Below are 21,967 nucleotides of genomic sequence, written 5' to 3'. Positions count from 1 at the left end.
ATTGTGAGTCATTATGTTCACTGGGCGTGTTATATGGATAGTGGTGCACATTAGCTCAGCCCGTCCCCTGCATCTACAGGTGTAGTTATTTGATCTGATAATGGATGGTAGGATGGGCATCCATGTTCCACTCTATATATTGTTATTTTTGATATAACTAGCTATGATTAAGGTTTGTTTTTAGACTGAAACGTGTTAGAATAAGTTTGCTTTGGATTTTTTTACTCCTATATGCAATACAGAAGATTTTTGTATTCACCACAACATTTTTGGAATTGGACTTGTCCTTCATTCTGGACCTCTATTGTGCCTTTGTGCCTCTTTTTGGTCTAAAGTATTGACCGCTACAGAATATGTGTTATTTAACTACCAAAGCGTTATACTACACTAAACTTCTCATCCAAACTCTAAATGATTGCATTTGTTATTTAAAAAAAACAGCATGATAAGGTATGCATATTTTCTACAAAAAGAAGTTGTACTGTACGCGTTGCACATCTTACAAACTTGCCCACAGTTCATGAAGGGTGCTATAGTGAATTGGTTGATGGCATTATCCAACCATCATAGGAAAATAAAGATCTTCACCAGCACACCTTGGTATAGTGTTGGTAATCTGATCCTTTATGCACTATTATTAGAGCTTAAATAGTACCAACAAAAACACACGGAAAAGTCTAACTTTTAATATGGGAGGGGCTATGAGGTCATTTTGACATCCAGGCTTTGTACTTGATTCTATTTCTGTCCTTTTGTTGGTACTATTTAAGCTGTTGTTTTTTGGCCACCTTAACATTTTGCCAGGCCTTTCCACAGTCTGTTAATTGTCATAAACAGGTGCACTTACATGCAGCTCTCCAGTTGGATCCAACTATACTGGGACTTGAGAAGAATTAGAAAACTTGAGAACATAACAAAGACTGCAAAATGCAGCAACCCAATCATTTCAGTTACTAAAGTCAGAATGATACATTTCTTAGTGGTTGCTATGATTTACTGCACCAACATCAATACAAATATATTGAACTTGCTGAGTTTCCCATTGTGGTGTCAGTGTGATGGAGGGCATTATTCGACCTTTCCACTTTTTTATTACTGCAAGACATGGCAGTGATAGCAAATTGTGATATGACTTTATTACAATAGGTATGTTAATTGGCTTCTGTCTAAATTGGCCCAAGAATGGGTGTGAATGTGAGTTAGGGACTTTAGATTGTCGTTGAGGACAGGGACTGATGTGAATGTACAATATATGTGTAAAGCACTGCGTAAATTGTCAGCACTATAATAGTACCTGTAATAAATAATACAAAAATAAAATGTACACAATTTGATTTTAAACATGGAAAGAAATACTGATCACACATGGACCAATAATACATACACATTTACTGTACATATTGTATTAATCATAGATATGCCTTTAGATAAATCTGTGTTTAAGGCAATCAAATGTAAATCGTCATGTAGCTTTAAACCATTGTATTGCACTGTAGAGATTTTAGAAGCTGGCAGGATGAGTCACCTGTTTGCTTCAAACTCATTTTTTATTATTATTATTATACAGTATTTATAAAGCACCAATGGTTCGCTCAGCGCTGTACATTACAAAGGGGGACAGAACATGTGACAGAACAATACCAATACAATGCAAAACATGAGGGGATCGAGGGCCCTGCTCTTTCGAGCTTACAATCTAGGAGGGAGGGGATAGTGGTACAGGAGGAGATAGCTGTGGGGGATGGAGTGGTAGGAAGAGGTCGGCAGGTTAGCAGGGGGTGGGGTAGGCTTCCCTGAAGAGATGGGTTTTCAGGGTGCGCCTAAAGGAGAGGAGAGTGGGTGATAATCTGATGGGTTGGGGCAGGGAGTTCCAGAGGATGGGTGACACCCTGGAGAAGTCCTGGAGGCGGGCATGGGAGGAGGATACCAGGGAACTAGAGAGAAGGAGGTCTTGTAAAGAGCGGAGTGTGCGTGCTGGGCGGTACTTGGATATTAGGTCAGTGATGTAGTACGGGGCAGTATGGTGGACAGCTTTGTACGTCAGTGTTAGGATTTTAAATTTGATCCGTTGCGCAATCGGAAGCCAGTGGAGGGATTGGCAGAGGGGGGTGGCAGAGACGGAGCGGTTGGAAAGGTGAATGAGTCTGGCAGCCGTATTCAGGATCGACTGAAGCGGGGATAGCCAACGGCGAGGCAGGCCAGTGAGGAGGGAGTTGCAGTAGTCGAGTTGTGATATGATGAGGGAGTGGATGAGCTGTTTAGTGGTTTCTGGGGTTAGGAACGTGCATATTTTGGCGATGTTGAGGAGGTGGAGTCTGCACGAGTTTGTTAAAGATTGGACTTGGGGCTGGAAGGATAGGTTGGAGTCCAGAATGACACCAAGTACTCTGGCCTGCGGGGCGGGTTTGATGGTGGCATTGTTGGATGTGACGGAGAAGTCAATGGGGGGGTGGTGTCCGGGCTGGGGGGGAAGACAAAAAACTCGGTATTGGAGAGGTTCAGTTTAAGGAAGTGGAGCGACATCCAGTCTGATATGTCGCTCAGTAGGTGTGTGATTCGGGCAGAGACCAAGGGGGTGAGGTGGGGGGTTGAGAGATAGATTTGTGTGTCGTCGGCATAGAGGTAGTAGTTGGTGCTCCAATGACAAAATCTCTGTACCTGAATTCTATCTCCACTCTCTTCTGGTAACCACTGTGAAGCCTCAGAGATTTTGTCATTGGAGCACCATAAATGAGTTTGAAGCAAACAGGTGACTCATGCAAACAGGTGACATGCAAACAGGTGACATTGCCTAATGGAGTTTCCCTCTAACTCGCAGCTAGATAAGATTTCCTGGCAAAGTAGGGCAGATCTGGGAACTGCAGCAGAGAGATCATACCACTGTGGGTATTAAAAGCCAATGGGTACTTCAGTGCAGCACCATTCACCCACAAGGTAAATGTGGGCTTTCGATGGACTAACCCATTAATGTGACTAACCCTGGCTATTACTCTGACTATGCTTCCAGCTCCATTTTGGCTCTACACTCCTGCCGAGTGATTGTTCTGGCTATCTATTATATTAGCTCCGGTTGTCATGGTGTGTTCCCGTCTCACGCTTATCAGAAGTTCCGGCAAGCCATGTACCCAGAACTTGCAGTTCCAGTGGAATGCTTCCTTAACCTCAGCTGGCCATTCCGGCATCTCCTCTGTTCCTGGCCGGACGCCCTGCTTGATTTACTGAGGTTACACCTCCAGCTGCAAGTTCTGTAATCAACATCCGAGTTTCTCCTGTCCCTCGGCACCATCTGTTCCACTTTCAGTGGGGCCTGGGCTGGAGATACAAGACAGGCTGACCTTGTCAATTCAGACTTCTATCAGGTACATGACACATACATCTGACACTCCAGGAAGTGTCATATGCTGAAGATTCTGGCAGAGGCCATAGCTCTTGAAGAAACCATGAACGGGCACTAGTATAGGTGACTATAAACACCTTTTGGCTACAGAGTCCCTTTAAATGCTACTGTCATCCAGGAACATCTGAAAGTCTGTTTCTAGTCTCTGTTAAACTTAAAATAACCAAACAATAACGTTACGGTGACTTTGAAACATACCTGACCACATGGAAGTGTTAAAAAATCATTAAATGGATGCAAAGGAAATTGTGTATGAAATTTTACTAGGTCCTCCAATGTCAAGTGGATTTTTGTATCACCTGCAATAATACACTGCTGATCCTTCAAAACATCAATCATAAAATGTCTGTAGCGATCCAGTGTCCTGCAAGAGCAAAGGAAAAATTATTATGACGGGATATACATGGATAAATAACTGTCGGGATTACTAAAATATTTTAAAGAGTTAAATATGTCATTTTATAACCTGACTAAATTATGTAATGGGAATTACTTTAGAAATGGTGCATGAATGAAAAGTTCATAGCAGCTATCATTCTTCCTATAAAGATTAGACAGTAAATCATAGAATCTATCTTTTTGCCCCTGGTGAAGTGTCACTTGTGGAAGAGTTGCTTATGTAATGTCAGTGTTAGCCAATAGATGCTGCTTTAACAACTATGCAGGAATTTAATTGTTTATTAAATATTTTATAGCATGGAACTATTATACTTAACTTTGGAATTGTGTTGTTTTCCAATCCTTAAAAAAGTCTTTATTTACCATATAACAAACAAGGTGTAGTGAGTGCTTGGAAGTGAAAAAAAGCTGCTAGCACTAAAAGGTGACCAACCCCAAAGAACAAATAAACAACACAATGTGCAGCGCTAAAAAATGCTACATGTATTTTATATATAGCAATACACAGTCACAAGATACAAGTGAATCATGTAATAACATTATGAACCGTAAAGCATACAATGGTAATAGTAGTAACATACATCAATAAGCACCAAAGAGTGAATAGTGCAAAGTGACTGATAAATAATAAATTCTTTGACTGTTGAACATGAAAATCAGTGACAACAATCCAGGGGTGACACCTCTTCTGTGGGACCTTCACCCTTATGCACTCACCAGAAATCTGGCAAACATACACCCAAAATAAGATCTGTGATGGCCCCCTTCCCTCCTTCCTCATGGTGGACTCCAACAGAAAGTGACCAAGATGCACATGAATGGCCGCTGGACTATGCACGGCCTCGGCAGCGTGACGACACCATGTAGGCTCCCTCTGACACGGTTTGTTCACACACTCCCTTTGAGGTTGGTCCTTTTGAGAATGTGCATGTGCACAAAACGCGTCAGAGAATGCCTACATGCTGGTGTTGTGCCACCAAGGCCATGCACGAAACGGTAGCCATTCATGTACATCTTGGTCATTTTCTGTGGGAGTCCACCACTAGGAAGAAGGGGAGAAGGCCATCACAGACCTTATTTTGTGTGTATGTTTGCCAGATTTCTGGTGAGTGCATAAGGGTGAAGGTCCCACAGAGAAGGTGTCACCACTGGATTGTTGTCACTGATTTTCATGTTCAACAGTTCATAACATTATTACATGTTTCACTTGTATTTTGTGATTGCGTATTCAGGGGTGTGGAAATTTTTGAAAAAACTACTTGTCCAGGGACTAAGCCGGTGTCCCAATGTACTTGTCCCTCATGACAATCTACTTGTCCAGATAAAAATTTTTTTTTTTAACCAAAACTGTATTAAATCGGAGGTGATATTAGGAATGCCTGGGGCTTTTAAAAACAAAAGGGGCTTTATGGGGACTTAAATGTTTAATATTTTTACTATTGCACTGTTTATTTCCTCCTCCCCAGGGGAGGGGAGAGACCTTGCAGTGTAATGAACACCGATTGGCTGCTCCTCAGGAAAGGGGAGTGTCCAGCTTATCCTATATCCTTTTTTGCTGTCAAGAAACTTTTTTGCATTTTTTGCACTTTTTGCACAAGTTTAAAAAAATCAGTTTAGGCCTGAAGATTACATAAACCCCCTAACATTGTATATTTTCTGAAAGCAGAGACCCTAGAGAATAAAATAGTAGTATTCCCAATTTTTTATGTCGCATGATATTACCGCAAAATGCCAGTAAAAAATACAAGTAAGTTAATTTTAGGCCCTACTTTTTTGTAAAACATAAAAGATGAGGTTGCACTGAGTAAACAGATATCCAACTTGTCAAACATTAAATTTGTACGCGCCCGTGAAATGGTGACGAACTTCAGTACCCTATATTTTCTATAGTTCCACACTTTTAAAGCTCCTTATAGGTCATCAGTTTAGCGTTACAGAGGAGGTCTGGTGCCAGAAGAATTATTGCTCTCATCCTGGTGTGTGGCGATATGTGACATGTGTATCTCAATCGACATTTTGATGTGTAGGCGCCCCAGCGTGTGCTTTTACGTTTGTATGTGTGGGTATGTGGGGGCCTCAATGTTTTTTTGGGGGGGATGGTATATGCTATGTGATGATTTTTTGGTGACAGGTTCTCTTTATTGAGGCATCCGGGGTCTAAAAGACCTTGCATGTCTCCCCTGTGCTCCACTGAATGTAATGTGGTGCACATTACATTCTTTCCCGGCTTCCATGGCCAGAAATCTCTCAACGGGGACCCAGAAGTGGCATCATAACATCACTTCCAGGTCAGGACAAGAAGGGGAGGGAAGCGGACGTGTCCACTCTTCTCTCTCCTCTCTACATGTCCCCGGCATCGGGTGATAGGAATCGAACATCCCTGACATATTGCTTTATTTACCATATAAATGACATACTTAAAAGCTCAAATCACATCAAACTGAAATATGTTAATAATGAATTTAGTAAACCAAGCATATGTTTAATCAGGCATGGTCCAACAATGAGGGTCCATTCACACTTGTGAGGCCTTGGGGTGCATTAACGTAGCCCATTCATTATAACTGAGCTGCCAATGCACTGCAACACATCAAAAAATGCACATGATTTTGTGTTAACAATGCAGTGCACCACAATGCACGTATGCAAGGTGCATTGTTGTGCCTCTACTATGCAGTGCATTGAGGTGCCGCACGCAATAAATGGCACTGTGAAGCAACACACAATCCAAAGCTAGCATATAATTCCTGATTATTCAGCACTTTTATGCCAGTTTTGGATTGTTTCAGTGGATTAATAAAATAGTAAGGAATTATGTACTTTCACATAAAAAAAAAAATCAGGTTACCTGTAAGACAAGCTATATCCAATCCGGCTTTCACTTACTCTGATGAGAAAACATCCTGGTGTCTTATCCTTTAGCAAATTCTCTGCATCCCTATAATTAAAACAGATTTGTTTTAAGGCCAACATCTTATTTAAGAACAAAAACTGCTATCACCTGATTTCCATATTAAGATATTTTATATGATTCTGTCCGACATAGCTCAGAGACAGGCAGCTTCTAGTTATTTTTGCAGTGTGTTAGTGTACAACCCTGAAGACAGCCAGCCACAATCGGATCATAATGCCTCTTTATTCACTTACTTTGAGTCTGACTCATCCGGAGACCAGTTTCCCAATTCTTGGGAGTTCATAACAGTATGTATATAATAACTAAACCCTTGGGCAAAAGGAATGCAAACAAGTATGCAAAAGGTACAGGGTGTGGTAATTCTGTCCAACTATTCATACTCAGATATTGGAAGACAGTAGGGTTGATATACCAAAGGATTAGACCACATCCTCTTTGCAATGTGAATATTCACTTAGCTTTGTGAATGATGTGAATGTCTGTCCATTTCAGTCATCCAGTCATGTGTATGAAAACATCCTGTCTTTTTTTTTTTTTTTAACTTCCCTTGCACTTTATTTACTAAGCCAGGCGAACATTCACTTTGATAATTGAACTCTTTCTGCTCCTTTAGTCTAATCATGACTGGTTTTCAGGTTGTGCAATATTGGCCGTCCATGTATCCTTCCATATACAATTTCACCCTCAGTGGTCTTGACACTGATACTGATAAAACTGTGGCTGATTTACTAAAGGAATAGAGCATGGTTGCTTTACAATAGAAATTTCCACTTTGCCAGGGAATGTAGAAATAAAATTCTCTTTGCAAAAATTACCCAATCACATGCAAGGCAAATTAGAAAAAAACAAGATTTTTGTTGCAGAAGAATGGAAAATGGAAGTCAGCACAGCTGGACCTCATTCACTAAGCTAAGCAAAAGCTCCCTTGCATGGTCAAAATACACTTTGCAAATAAACTTTGCAGGGACTGGATGAATTTTGATCCATGTTCAGCCATTCCTGTTCAAGAGAAGCTGACCATTAGATTGATTTCTCAGGAATGTTAGAAAACTTTTGTTGATCAGCAGCTGTGGCTTCTAATCAATACATTCTGATAGTGGAGAGTCTTGCAGTCAAAATACAATGTCCCGGGGAGGAATCTGCTTTTGTTTTTTTTTGTTTAGCTCTGGCTAAAAAAAAAATGAAAAAACCACATAAACATCTATCGCTAGCTTTACAGTCTTTATGTGCTATATTCCAGTCTATGCAAAAAGTATTCTATAAACATCAATAAAAATATGTCATATCAAAGCACATTTTTGGATTGCCTCTGTGAGTAATATCTGATAGAGATCTAATAATGACATAAAGACAACTTGAATGTGCATTCTGTCACAGAGACTACCATTTCCTAAATATATCTCTTTCTCACGTGTTGAACAGGAAAAGGTAGTCACCACTACATATCATTCCCAAGAGCAGTGAGTACTGGTAATTTAGAAGAAAGGTAATATGACCCTGCTCCAAAAACAGTTAAAACACGTGACTGCAAATTGTTGTGCTGACATAGGTGCCAATGACAATAGTTAATGAACAAACCTTAACCACAATATGTGGGAGTGTACAGGTGCCCATGTCTTCTTAGTAAGCTGGTTTTAATAATTATTATGTGACTCAGTAAAGATCTGTATGTATGACACTATAGTCTGCAGTCAGATTCAAAGCAACCTCAAAATGAAAAATTTGAACAGGTGCTTATGCATGAAAATTGTGCTAACAATTTTCCCCCCTTTTTTTGACTATAAGAAACCTGGTTTTATTGTCAGTTCTGCACAGCAGAAATGACAGTTGGAGGCTGAGAGTCTAGGGGCAGCAAACATTTTTCTTATTAGTATACTTTTCATTCATTAGCCCCTACTGTTCTCACTGGCAATACAGATATAACTTTATAGAGATGCGTTGATAATTAAGGTCAGTTGTGGAATTTTGCTGACAGTATGCTTCAACTTAAATCAGAACGCTACCCAAAACATTGAAATCTAGTTTTGGATAAAGTGGAAATGGGATAGTAACTCTGTCCAGTTTGTAGTGATGTCCCTGCTGAGAAGATTTTGCCTTACTATTTGTAATGATCAGTAAAGGTGGGGTTTGAACAAAATGTTTGACTCCGACTCTGGGGTGACTCCATGCACCTCAGGCCTAAACACAGATCTCTTACTTGCCTTCAATGGTGCCATTGTCTAGCGTGTAGAGGTCTGTGTGTCCCTCCATGGATATGCCTCCCCAGACCATCACTGACCCACCACCAAAACAGTCATGCTGAATAATGTTACAGGCAGCAAAATGTTCTCCACGGCTTCTCCAGACCCTTTCACATCTGTTACGTGTGCTCAGGGTGAACCTGCTCTCATCTGTGAAAAGCACAGAGTGCTAGTGACAGACCTGCCAATTCTGGTGTTCATTAGCAAATGCCAGTTGAACTCTACGGTGCTGGGCAGTGAGCACAGAGCCCACTAGAGGACATCAGGCCCTCCGGCCACCCTCTTGAAGTTTGTTCCTGATTTCTTGGTCAGAGACATTTACATCAGTGGCCTGCTGGAGGTCCTTTTGTAGGGCTCTTGCAGTGTTCATCCTGTTCCTCCTTGCACAAAGGAGCAGATACCGGTCCTGCTGATGGGTTAAGGACCTTCTACGGCCCTGTCCAGCTCTCCTAGAGTAACTGACTGTCTCCTAAAATCTCCTCTATGTTCTTGAGAATGCATTGGGAGACACAGCAAACCTTCTGGCAATAGCACATATTGATGTGCCATCCTGGAGAAGTTGGACTGCCTGTACAACTTCTGTAGGGTCAAGGTATTGCCTCATGCTACCAGTAGTGACACTGCCCCTAGCCAAATGCAAAACTAGTGAAAAACAGTCAGAAAGATGAGTAGGGAAAAAATGTCATTGGCCTCCACCCGTGAAACCATTCCTGTTTTGGGGGTCATCTCATTGTTGCCCATCTAGTGCACCTGTTTTTAAATTCATTAACACCAAAGCAGCTGAAACTGATTAACAACCTCCTCTGCTATGTAACTGAACAGATCAATATCCCAGGAGTTTAATTGACGATGCTAAACTCTGATTAAAAAGTGTTCCTTTAATTTTTTTGAACAGTGTATATCACACTGTTTTGGAGCTACGTAAAGGCTTTGCCTGATCGTTCTGCATGTGCATAATTTTCTTCTGGCACACTGCGAGTTCTGTGACTATTGTTTTACTGCTTGCAGACAGCACTTGTCTTACGATGCATGTGCCTTATATTGGCCTCCAGTGCTACTGTAATTGCACTGCAGAGCTGCCAACCAACGTGTGCCAATTTAAAGGTGAAGTTCCACAAATAAGAAAAGTGTGAACCCCAAAATGTGATAAAATTGTAACAATTTATCCTGCAAATTTAAACCCAGTTTTAGCACTCATGTGAAACATACATTGTATTCCAAATTAATATATATATGCTACTATCCTCTGTCATACAAAAAAATCACTTACTCCTCTACCTAAATAGTAATACTCACTGTAGGAGTTTCCAAAAAGAAGACTTGCTAAAATGTAAATTAAAGAAATCTGTTATGGATAAAGAAGGAAAAATAATCCTTGTCCACTCTTTTTACAATTTTTAAGACATATCTTCAAATTCAGAAGGTGCAGGATTTGGGGATATTTAAAAGAAGCATTATCCTGCTTCCCCTTTCTCAAAAGGAAAAAGATATCATTTAAACACCATATAAACTCCTGTTGCTACAAATCTTTGATTTTTAGGTAAATATTTATTTCTCAGTAAAGGTAATTTAATGGCTAATGAGCTCAAATTGGTTGCAATAAAGCAGAAATAATTTTTATTGACTTTCTAATTTCTAGTTCCAAGGTTGCACTTTACAATGAGCATATGTACTTAGAAACATTTATATTTACCATCCCTTTTAAAGAAATAAAATAGAATTAAACATACCACATAACCACTGAATGACAAAATGACATACTTACTTTCTTGTGATCACACCATGAAACCATTCAGGGATTCCATTTTGTGTGAACCATTCTGACTGTGTTTCAATGAACCATTTTACAGACGGTTTACTTAGCTCCATATTCTGCTGGAGATCCTAGGGACTCGTCAGCAACTAGAAATACAAAACAAAGTGTCAAATAATTTCATATTTTCTGACTGTAAAACTGGATTATGTCCAGGAACTCTAAACCCAAAGAGTAACATTTGCAATACATGGACAAGCTATGCTTTATTTACCCATTCTGCACAGGTTTCAAATTAGCTCTGAAATTACTGAGATTTTCCACAAGGTGACAAAATTCTTCTTTTTACAGTTTACTCTGATTCACATAATGACAAGTACAGTACGTGTTTCCTCTGTGCATCTATCAAAGGTTACACTTGTGCAGCAAACATGAAAAAAAAAATATTATTGATGGATATTATATAGGAATTAATTATAGTAAACTATACTGGTTATATTTATAGCCTGCTTCACATTTCTTCTTTTTACCACTCTATTGCTTTTTAATTATTACCCTTTTTGCCCTTCATGTGTGTTCACAATTAAACAACACATTTATGGCTTTCACACCTTTGTATATGGACAGCATGAGGTCATTTATTTATCAATGACTCTACCAGGGGCGGACTGACCATTTGGAAACTCGGGCACTGCCCGAGGGCCCGGGGTCAGTAGGGGGCCCCATGAGATGCCCCTGGTACCTTTTTCATAGGCTTTTTTGAGTTTGGGCAAGGACACAGGGGCATGGGGCCCCTATTGCCCGGGGGGCCCCATGAGTTGTCAGTCCACCCCTGGACTCTACAGATATAGCACAAGTAGCCTGGAGTGTCAGTATTCTAATGTAGAATGTTTGGAGGCCTTATATTTTCACAAGAAATATTTGTTGTTTTTCTTATAGGAACCACATTTTTAGGTCTCATGCACACTGGATGTTTTCTTTAACTCCTCCTGGCAGGAGTCTTTTGGCCAAAAAAGGCTGACACTTGTAAAAGTGTGTAATGCGTTTAACCGTGTTTACCCTTGTTTACCAAGCATTTGGGTGTTAATTAATTTCATTGGCCAGAATAAATAATTTATTCTGACCATTAAAGTGCAGCAAACCCGTTGAAGTCTATGGAGTGAAACTTGCTATTCAGTTCTGACCATTTGTGGGGCTTTTATTCCCCACACAGAACTGTCATTGCTTCCTAACAGTTCCAATGTACATAGCAATATAGCTGCTGTCAGCCCACCTTCTTTTAGGGGGTTGGATTATCCATTCCTTTAAATGATTGGCTCTTGTGACTCAGCTGACCATGGACAAATGCACTTCAATAAAGGCTCTTTCTTTTTCCTGGCAGTAAACCTGTGAACTTTTAATGCAAAAGATTGCAATTCTCGAGAATTCACTGTTAACCCATCATAGCGGTAAGTCCAAACCTCATCCCTACTTAAATGTGCTTCCACCACTCAATACATCATTAAAATGGCTGTATTACATAGTTACATAGTTAGTCTGGCTGAAAAAAGACAAAGTCCATCCAGTTCAACCATTAAAAAAAAAAAAGTTATAATCCTATACCCACAGTTGATCCAGAGGAAGGCAAAAAACCCAGCAAAGCATGATCCAATTTGCTCCTGCAGGGAATAAAATGCCTTCCTGATCCCCCAAGAGGCAATCGGATATTCCCTGGATCAACTTTATCTATAAATGTTAGTATCCAGTTATATTTTGTGTATCTAAGAAATAATCCAGGCCTTTTTTAAAGCAATCCGCTGAGCTGGCCAGAACCAACTCTTGAGGGAGTATTGAAGGTGTAATAAACAAATAAAGACAAGGAAAAATAACATTACATGTACAGAAAAGGTTTAAAATTTGTATTTATTCATATGAAAAACTTTCACTATGACATATTGGCAAAGAATATTCCATGAGGAACCTGACATCGCACTTGCCAGTCCACAATTGACAAACAGGCCTAGCTAACATGATCACCTGACACAGCAACTATTGAAAAGAGAGTTCAGGCTGATGCACCTGAGACCTTCTTCACATCAACTCCTACAGACACCAGCGCTGGCAAAAGATTTACAAGATGTCAGATATGCTCACCCTGCCACTAGTGATGAGCCAAACACCCTCCTGTTGGATTCAAGGTCAAACATTCGAACCGAAATTTAAAAAAAACAAAAAAAACTGACACCTGCAGACCCATCTGCACCCGCTGAGCACTTGCCACATCTGATATTTGCCATTCAAATGTAAACAATTGGGCGGAGCTAGTGGTGACATCACCGCTAACTCAGCACAATTGTGCTGTGATTGGTCAAAGTATTGCACTGCTTGCGCTGTGGTCAGGTGCATTGCCTTGGTCAATCACAATGCACTGTCAGAGCATATTGCATTGAGGGACGCGTTGGGCAGAACATGAAAACACCTGATGTTCAAGTTGAACTTATGTTCAACTTGAACATCAAGGACATTCCTACCTGCTACCTCATGACTAGCACAACAAGCGTGAAATGCAAGAAATACATTTTTAGAATAACGTTTTTATAAATATAACTTAAAGCGAAACTTAACCCATCAATTTAACAATTTCAAAAACAGTTACATTCCCGGCATACTGGTAATGCTGTCTCATTTGCTTGTGCTCTCAGACAAACTGTCAAACTATTTAATGGCTGGTGTCATAACCGATCACATGTCCATCCCCATGGCAACTGCAGATCAAACAGAGGCTAAGATGGCAGCTTCCTTGGCTGAAAAGGATAGCAGGGTTTAGTCCTGCTTTAACTAAACCAGTCGCAAACATGATGCAGCAGCAGATTGATAAGTTTTACTAGGCTAAGTAGCTGTATGTAAGGTGACATTGTCTGTTTTTACAAGCTGTACACCAAGCAGTGACCTTAATTAAAGTGAAACTCAACAGCATTTTTACTGCCCTGGAGTATGTGAGTCAAACAATGACAACTTTCATCAAACAAGTATTTATCTTGATGACTGATTTCCTTTATGTTAAAGTGTTACTAAACCCAGGACCCTGCATTCACTATATCTGGTTTCCCACAGTACACAGAACATGGAAGTGCAATTATTTAACTATAAACTGCTAAATACCTTTTTTCATCAGCAGTGAGAGCAGTCTTGTGACGTCTATCAGTGTCCAGCAGAGCACTGGTTAAAGCTTGTAGGAGGAGTTTTAGTTTTCCTCTCACTGACCTATGAGATTACATGACCAATGACCTTCTGTCTGGACAGTGCTGATTTGCCCTATGCTGATCACATGCACTCTCCTAAGAAAAAGAAAAAACTTTCTAGCAATACACACTAAACTGAGCAGAAGGGGAAGGATCAGAGAAGACAGGATCAAACATCCTTTTTACACAATGTAGAAGATTAACCCCTTAGGTTCCACAATGAGTATAACAAGCATGCTTTACTGCATATACAGAGTGATTTTACCGTTGTGGGTTTAGTAACACTTTAAAGCTGAACTCTTGTCAACTATAAAAAAATCCTATGTGGGTGCCCCCTTCTGCCGCATATTATAGCTGGCCATACACTGTTTAAATTTTGGCTGATTCCTGATTAGGTGGGCAAAATTTGCTCAGTGGGTGACTGTAAGGGATTTCAGGTGAGACGAATTGTGAATAGAAATGCATATATGCATAGAAACGTCCGGAGAAGAGTGGTCGGTTGTGCGCATGCGCGCGGAAATGCGCGATCGCAAACGTGCACATGCACGGCGAAGATTGGCGCCAGACAGGCTATTTAAAGAGTGCCTCTGCCCACTTTAGGTGCTGACTGGTCTTCAGCTCCCCCGTGTCCTGCTTGTTAATGTGTGATTCCTTTGTTGCTCACCCGGCTTGTTCCTGACCTGACTCTGATTGCTCTCCTGATTGATACTGGTTCCCGACTTCGGCTCTGCTCCTGACCTTGGCTTTGCTTCTGATTCTGTACCGTGCTGTCCGCCTGTTGATGACCCTGGCTATTCCCATGACACTGCTCCTGTCTCTCACCCTCACTTCCTGCCTTGCTCTGGTGCACACCTGGAGATCTACAAAACCAGCTCTGCATGTTACTACTGTTCCTAAATCAGAAGATCATCAGTCTTCCAAGGTCATCATCTGCAAGAGCTGCAAACAACATCTACTGGCACTCTTGTCCCCCTGGTCCCTAGACTCCCTCTGTTCCAACTCCAGTGGGGGTCAGGGCTAGTGACACAAGTGAGGCCGACCTCGTCATTTCAGTCTCCCATCAAGTATGTGACAGTGACCCTGTCATTCCCCAGCCACCCAACGTCCTTTGACTGAAAAATCAAAGGAGTTGTCAGTCAAATAGAACCCGCAAGACTTCAATTGCAAGACTACAACACATGGTAGGTCCTTGCATAAAGATGCACTTGGAGTTTTAAATCTGGCATTTCATGGACTCACCCAACATTTAAAGCCTTAGTCCTCATTCACACTGGAAGATTACATCTGTGCCTCATGCAGGGCTGTGTTTTACCAGCACGGGGATGCACAGGTGTTGCATGCATCCCTGTCCAGGCAGTCCTATTCATGTCTATTGGGACACAGCGGCTGTCCTGCTATTGTGTTGTAATATGACATTTGCACAGGTGTCATTGTCCCCTGTGAACAAGGTCTTTCCAGGAGCCATAGCTCTATTTATCAGTACCTGTTAAAGGCCATCAACAGAAGAGCATAGTCATTTTAAAGAACAGATATCATTGACCCCTGGCCCTCTCACCTCAACATCTTGGATTAGCAAAATAGTCAACCACACTTACGGAGTTCATACTCTCTAGTAAGTACTTTCTACAGACATTTAGACTCAATTTACATTAGTGCATCTCCAAAGTCGCACGATTTCCAGTGTGACTTTGGAGCGTGGCTTTGATGTGACTTTTGGTACAACTTTGATCCAACTTTACACTCTCTGGACCAAAGACATCAAAGTCACACCAAAGTAGTGCAGCCACCTTTTCAATATCTCTGTGAATTTAAATCGCACTGATTTGAATGAGTGCCATTGAAAAGAATAGGCTGTGACTTTTCATACAACTTTAATGTCCAAAGTCACATGACAAGTCCCACAAGTGTGAATGGATTCTTACTATCAAAATGAATGTGATTAATATAATGTGATGTGTGATATATAGGGAGGATGTGGAGGGTCTATAGATGATATATAGGGGAGATGTGGAGGGTGTACAGATGATACATAGGGTAGATGTGGAGGGTGTACAGATGATACATAGGGTAGATGTGGAGGGTGTATAGATGATATATAGGGGGGATGTGGACATTGTATAAATGATATATAGGGGGGATGTGGAGGGTGTATAGATTATATATAGAGGGGATGTGGACGTTGTATAGATAATATATAGGGGGGATATGGAGGGTGTATAGATATTATATAGGACTGGATGTGGAGGGTGTATAGATGATATATAGGGGAATGTGGAGGGTTTATAGATGATATACAGAGGGGATGTGGATGTTGTGTAGATGATATATATGACTGGATGTGTAGGATGTACAGATGATATATAGAGGGGATGTGGAGGGTGTATAGATGATATATAAGGGGGATTTTGAAGATGTATAGATGACATATAGGGGGGATGTGGAGGGTGTATAGATGATATATAGGGGAGTGTGGAGGGTGTATAGATAAACAAAATAGGGGAGATGTGGAGGGTGTATAGATGATATATAGAAAGGATGTGGAGGATGTATAGATGATATATAGGGGGATGTGGAGGGGGTGTATAGATGATATCTAGAGGGGATGTGGAGGGTATATAGATGATATATAAGGGGGGTGTGGAGGGTGTATAGATATTATATAGGGGGGGTCTGGAGTGTGTATAGATGATATATAGGGGGATGCTGAGGGTGTGTCAGGGACCATCGCGACGCATGGGTCTGCACATGCGTAGGTGTCTGTCAAGACATGCAGGCAGCAGGGCACTAGGACCCAGGCGCACCCGGCACCTATGACGGTGCTGGGCAGGCACTAGGACCTAGGCTGCCCCTGTCAGGTGCAGGGCGGGCTACTTAAACCAGCCCTGCACAGACACAAGTTGCCGTATGGTCTGATCTTTGCTCCTGTGTTCCTGCTATTTGAGATTCGTTGCTGACCTTGCCTGAACCTGACCTCCGCTGACTTCTGCTCTGACTCCCTGGCTAGTTTGACCTCTCTTCTGGATAATCCCCATACCTGATCTGAACTTCTGTTACCGACCCCAGAGAGTGACCTGACTATTCTTCTGCCTGCCGCCTTGTACTACGTTGATCCCACTGTTACCGACCCGGCCCGTTTGACCACGCTTACTACTCCGCCATCCATCCATCCCACTCGGATCCCGTCTTCCACCTCTTCATGTCAGGCTCTCTACCTGCACATACCCCTGGCGGATCTCTCTACCACGGACGGGTGTACTCAGGGGCCGTGACCTGGTCCCTGTCTGCTCCAAGCCCATCCCCACCATCAGGGGCCCTGGTGAACAAGCAGACTGGGGCTTAGACTCCTGTCCTGTGGACTGCTAGAGGCCCCACTAGGCGGTTACTAACAGGGTGTACAGATCATATATGGGGGGGTGAGGATGGTGTATAGATGATACACATGGGGACAGTTTACAAATGATCACCTAGAACTGACGGATGGAATGTAGAGGGATCAGACAGATATAGATGTTGGTTGAACTGTAAATGGGTTGGAAATCATTGAACATCTATCCCAGTGCTCCCCATCCATAATACAATCTGAGGACTTTTTAATTCAGTATGTGTAAATCTGGCAGGAATCAGTGTCAATAGTCATCTGTCCATTATAGGTGTATCTCTATATACCAACATTCACAAACCCTGCCCCCTCCAGGCCTCAACCAATCGGATTCTGAATGGGGCAGCTCCTCTCTTGCTGTTGTTTGTGGACCATGATGGGAGCTTCAGAGCTGTGGAGATACTTCCAGGAGCTGGAACATGGGGTGGGTTTTCCTGCTGGAGGGGGAGTACAGATTACTGAAGCCAGGACCCCTGGGTGCGGGTGATAAAAGCAGAGCGAAAAATCATAGTATCACTCCAGCAGGGAAGGCAGTGGACAGTGGCAGCTGACCTGGCTGGGACTAATTGATTGGCAGGGTGGAGTGATGTACATGCACCCTGAAGAGAGGAAACAGTCTCTCTAGTCTGCTTACCTCCTGGGCCCCTCTTTAGACCAGGAAAATGTAAACTGCACCCCCTCTCATAAGCAGGGAAGAAGTTTAGCAAGCACTCTTTATTTATTATGCAGTAATTAACTGTTATGCTGCCTGGCGCCCCTTGTGGAAATGATAGGGCGGGCCCGGTACAACAGTACTGGTCATACTGCCTTATCAGCAGCCCTGTACTTGAGTCACTCACTCCTTAACTACTTGAGACCGGGCTATAGCCTAATGATGGCTACAGCGCAGTTGTCCAGTTCTGGGAGGGCGTCATATGTCGTCCTACCAGAATGCGCCCTCTCGCGCGCCCCTGGGGGCACGCCTGGCGATCTCCATGATCACTGTGTCCTACGGACACAGCTGATCTTGTGATGTGGTAAAAGGACAATCACAGCGGTCTTTTACCATGTGATCAGGCGTGTCCAATGACACAGCAGATCACTGTAAATGCGCTTGCCGGTTATCGGCTGCACTTTCCTCACGCTGTCACAGCATGAGGAAACTACTAATGACAACCGGCATTTGTCACAGGAAGGATCAGCACTGATCATCAGGGCACTGATCATCAGTGACCTGATGATCAGTGCCCAGAAGTGCCACCCACCTGTGCCCCGCAGTGCCGCCCACAGTTGCCCAGCAGTGCCACCCATCAGTGCCTAGTAGTGCCACCCACCAGTGCCACCCATCAGTGCCCAGCAGTGCCGCCAGTCAGTGCTCAGCAGTGCCCAGCAGTGCCACCAGTCAGTGCCACCCATCAGTGCTGTCCATCAGTGCCGCCTATCAGTGCCACCTATCAGTGCCCATTATTGTTACATATCAGTGCAGCATCATCAGTGCCACCTATCAGTGCCGTCTATCAGTACTGCCTATCAATGCCCATCAGTGCCGCCTATCAGTGCCCATCAGTGCAGCCTCATCAACGCACATCAATGAAGGAGAAAAATTATCTATTTGCAAAATGTTATAATAGAAACAAAGAAAAACTTTTTTTTTTTAACTTTTTGCTCTTTTTTTTATAGCGAAAAAAACAAAACACCCAGTGGTGATTAAATTCCACCAAAACAAAGCTCTATTTGTGTGAAAAAAATTATAAAAAATGTCATATGGGTACAGTGTTACATGACCGCGCAATTGTCATTTAAAGTGCAACAGCGCTGAAAGCTGAAAAGTGGTCTGGGCACGAAGGGGGTATAAGTGCACGGTAGGCAAGTGGTTAAAAGACCAGTGCAATTGTCAAGTTGTGAAATAATAAAAGTAGAGCAGTCATCCTGAAAAATTAGTTACTAAACAATTAATGGGACCCATGGAAAGTTTATTTGCTTTACATCAAGGTTTAACACCAGATAAGCAGCTTCATACACAGCTGAAATATGGAGTTTGGAAGAGTTTTAACTACCAGTATTTACAAATCTATTTTGTGATCCAGACAATAATGCTATATTGTACAGCAATGTCCTTAACCATCTCCAACCTGCTGATATGACTGTAAAAAGCAGCAACATATTGATGAGGTCACCCCTCTGCTCACTTTCTTCTCTCCTGCTACCAGTATGCCCACTGTCAGCACATTTACATGATGTAGAACCTGACTTAGTACAGTCCCTCCCACTCCCAGTCTGAGTGCCGATAAACAAGGGAATACAAAAAGACAAATGTATATACCTGTACTTGCAGTGGATTTAAAAATATATATTTTTTTTAATGAATGCATAATTGTTTACATGTTGATTGTTTCATATCTGCCTGAAGTTCCCCTTTAAGTCAGCCTAGCTGGAAACAGAAGTCATAATCACTGATTTTCATACTCACTGACTATACAAATATAATTACGGTCTCTAGTCGAGGCAGGCCAGTATTAAGGCAATATTGTGACAGGTACTAGAAACTGCAGTTGTGAGCTCCTAGAAATTTCCTGATCAATGGTTTCCAAAAAAAAAAAGTCTTATGTGAACTCCTACAGATACCTGAAAAATTTAGTAGGGTTATGGTGACCTTATTTTCTATTATACAATTTGAAAATGTACAGTAATTGCAGGTAATGACTATCTTGGCCACAATTCAAAATGGGTTGCATATACCGGTAACCAAGAACCTGCTTCCCTAGCTATCCCTTGCCTTCGCTATTATAACAAAGAAGACACTAGGGATGAGTTTCAGGTTTATGTTGAACATAGGTTCAACTTGTCCTTGGTCACAGAAACAGTGAAGTAATGCAACCATAGTTCACAACCATATCAACTAACTACCAATATTGTTTTCTTGTCTTTAGGTTAGGTGGCTTAGATTGGCCAAAAATGAGTTGATTGATATGTGCCTGCCCCTTGTTATAATGTCTGTGTTCCCAAGAGCCATGACAATGTTCTTGTCCGTGATAGGGAAAGCATATGCATGACATGCACTGTCAGACTGCATGTATTTTTTTCACAGGACATATTTCCTATTTTTTTACTGGCTGCAATTTTGTAAAGGTTTTTTCTTTAAAAAATCAAGTATTTTTTTTTTCATTTGGTGTAACAACTAGAGTTCTTTGAATTACAGTGCTAGTGTACATTTTCTTAGGTGTCCTACCTATGCGCATAGATTTGTGCACCCAAAAATCTTTTCAAGGTCCAATATTTGTACATAATAATGGATTGTTCTCTAGCTCTTTTTATTGTCAACATCTTAGCTATTTTTCATTAAATGGGATATTTTCTCTTATTATTAGATTATAACTTTTAGCTTGGGGCATATCAGGCAGTTGTTGCTAAACATTCATTTAAAAGAAAATAGGAAAGGAATATAGGTAAAAGAAACTAATCCCTGATTAACTGGCCAGTTTTACATTGCTGTGTCATCTGTGGTCTCCTACCTCTTGTAGAGAAACCCCTACCAGTTCTCTTCGTAGTAAATTTGGGCCTAATATTACTATTTAAAATTCTTCTACTACTGCTGCTCAATTTTCCACTACTGTGTTCTCTTCAGCTTCCTAATTCTTGTAATAAAACTCCTACTGTGCCCTTTTAATATAATAAATTTGGCGTTCCTTCAGAAGGCCAAATTTACACTGCTGTATCCTCTGTGATGTCCTAATTCTTATATTAAAACCCCTACCTATTTTACTTTTTTATTCTGTAGTATATTTGGGCCTAAAATTGCTATTTAAAATTGTCCTCTTGATTGCCAGTTTTCCACTGCTGTATCCTCTGTGGTCTAATATTTCTTGTAGTAAAACCTCACCTATGATCTTTGTCTGTAGTAAATTTGGAACTAAAATGGCTGATTAAAATTGTCCTGCTGCTGGCCAGTTTTACAATTATTTTTAGTAAAACATCTGCCTGCACTTTATGTCTCTAATAATAATTCTTCCTCATTAAAAATGTCCTACTTCTGAACCTTTTTTTATTTTTCGTTTGTAACTTTTAGCTTGGAATAATTAGACCGTACCAGGCAGTTGTTGCTGCTGACAGTCTGTTGTAGAGGTGCCTTTTTCATTGTAACATTTCACTGCATTCTTTGAATACAAAAGAAAAAAAAGGAAAACATTGTGTATCCAATACAACGCACACCCTCACCCCAGGTTTTTAAATTTCAGCTTCTTGTCAGAAGGTCTCTCTCAGACATGACACATGGAGCAGGACAGACTAGCCCCTGATGTGCATATTGGACCATCACCAACTAGTGGTCAATCATCGAAACCCAGTAGTCAATGGACATAATCACTTGTACATGTTTTAGTTAAAGCGGTAGTAAACTCTCCAAAAAAAGAAAAAAGGTTTCCACTGCAAGGCAAAGTCATAATTATAGGCCTTATTATAGGCTTACCTGTAGGTACAAGTTAAAAAACAGAGTTTACATCCACTTAAAAACTTTGCTATCCCTACCCTGATCAAGCAAACATGGCAAGCAAAAAAATAACTAAGGATATGGGGGTTAGAGAGGGTTTGGGAAGTGTGGAGTTGAGGTTTTCAGGTGTTTTTGCACTCTGTTTTGATATTTTCTAAAATTTTAGAACAATACAGTGTGGCACTTTGCCCTTGATGTC

The 21,967-nt window shown here is 41.4% G+C and overlaps 1 protein-coding gene across 1 annotated transcript in view; it reads right to left on the bottom strand.

Moving 5' to 3' along the window:
* The window catches only part of LOC149444781 (hematopoietic SH2 domain-containing protein homolog), an 88,297-nt gene that overhangs the window by 23,906 nt on the left and 42,424 nt on the right, over positions 1-21,967 (bottom strand). Inside the window, exons 2-4 of the mRNA XM_089654534.1 lie at positions 10,716-10,852; positions 6,645-6,734; positions 3,596-3,761 (exon numbers count right to left, since the gene is read on the bottom strand). Coding sequence (XP_089510660.1) covers positions 3,596-3,761; positions 6,645-6,734; positions 10,716-10,819 — 360 coding nt within the window. The 5' untranslated portion in view covers positions 10,820-10,852. The remainder of the gene's footprint in view (positions 1-3,595; positions 3,762-6,644; positions 6,735-10,715; positions 10,853-21,967) is intronic.

The sequence above is a fragment of the Staurois parvus genome, unplaced genomic scaffold (assembly GCF_062004578.1).
Source record: "Staurois parvus isolate SC_StPar_1 unplaced genomic scaffold, SC_StPar_1.0 ptg000773l, whole genome shotgun sequence".
Classification (NCBI taxonomy): domain Eukaryota; kingdom Metazoa; phylum Chordata; class Amphibia; order Anura; family Ranidae; genus Staurois; species Staurois parvus.
This window is presented reverse-complemented; position numbering and strand designations above follow the sequence as displayed.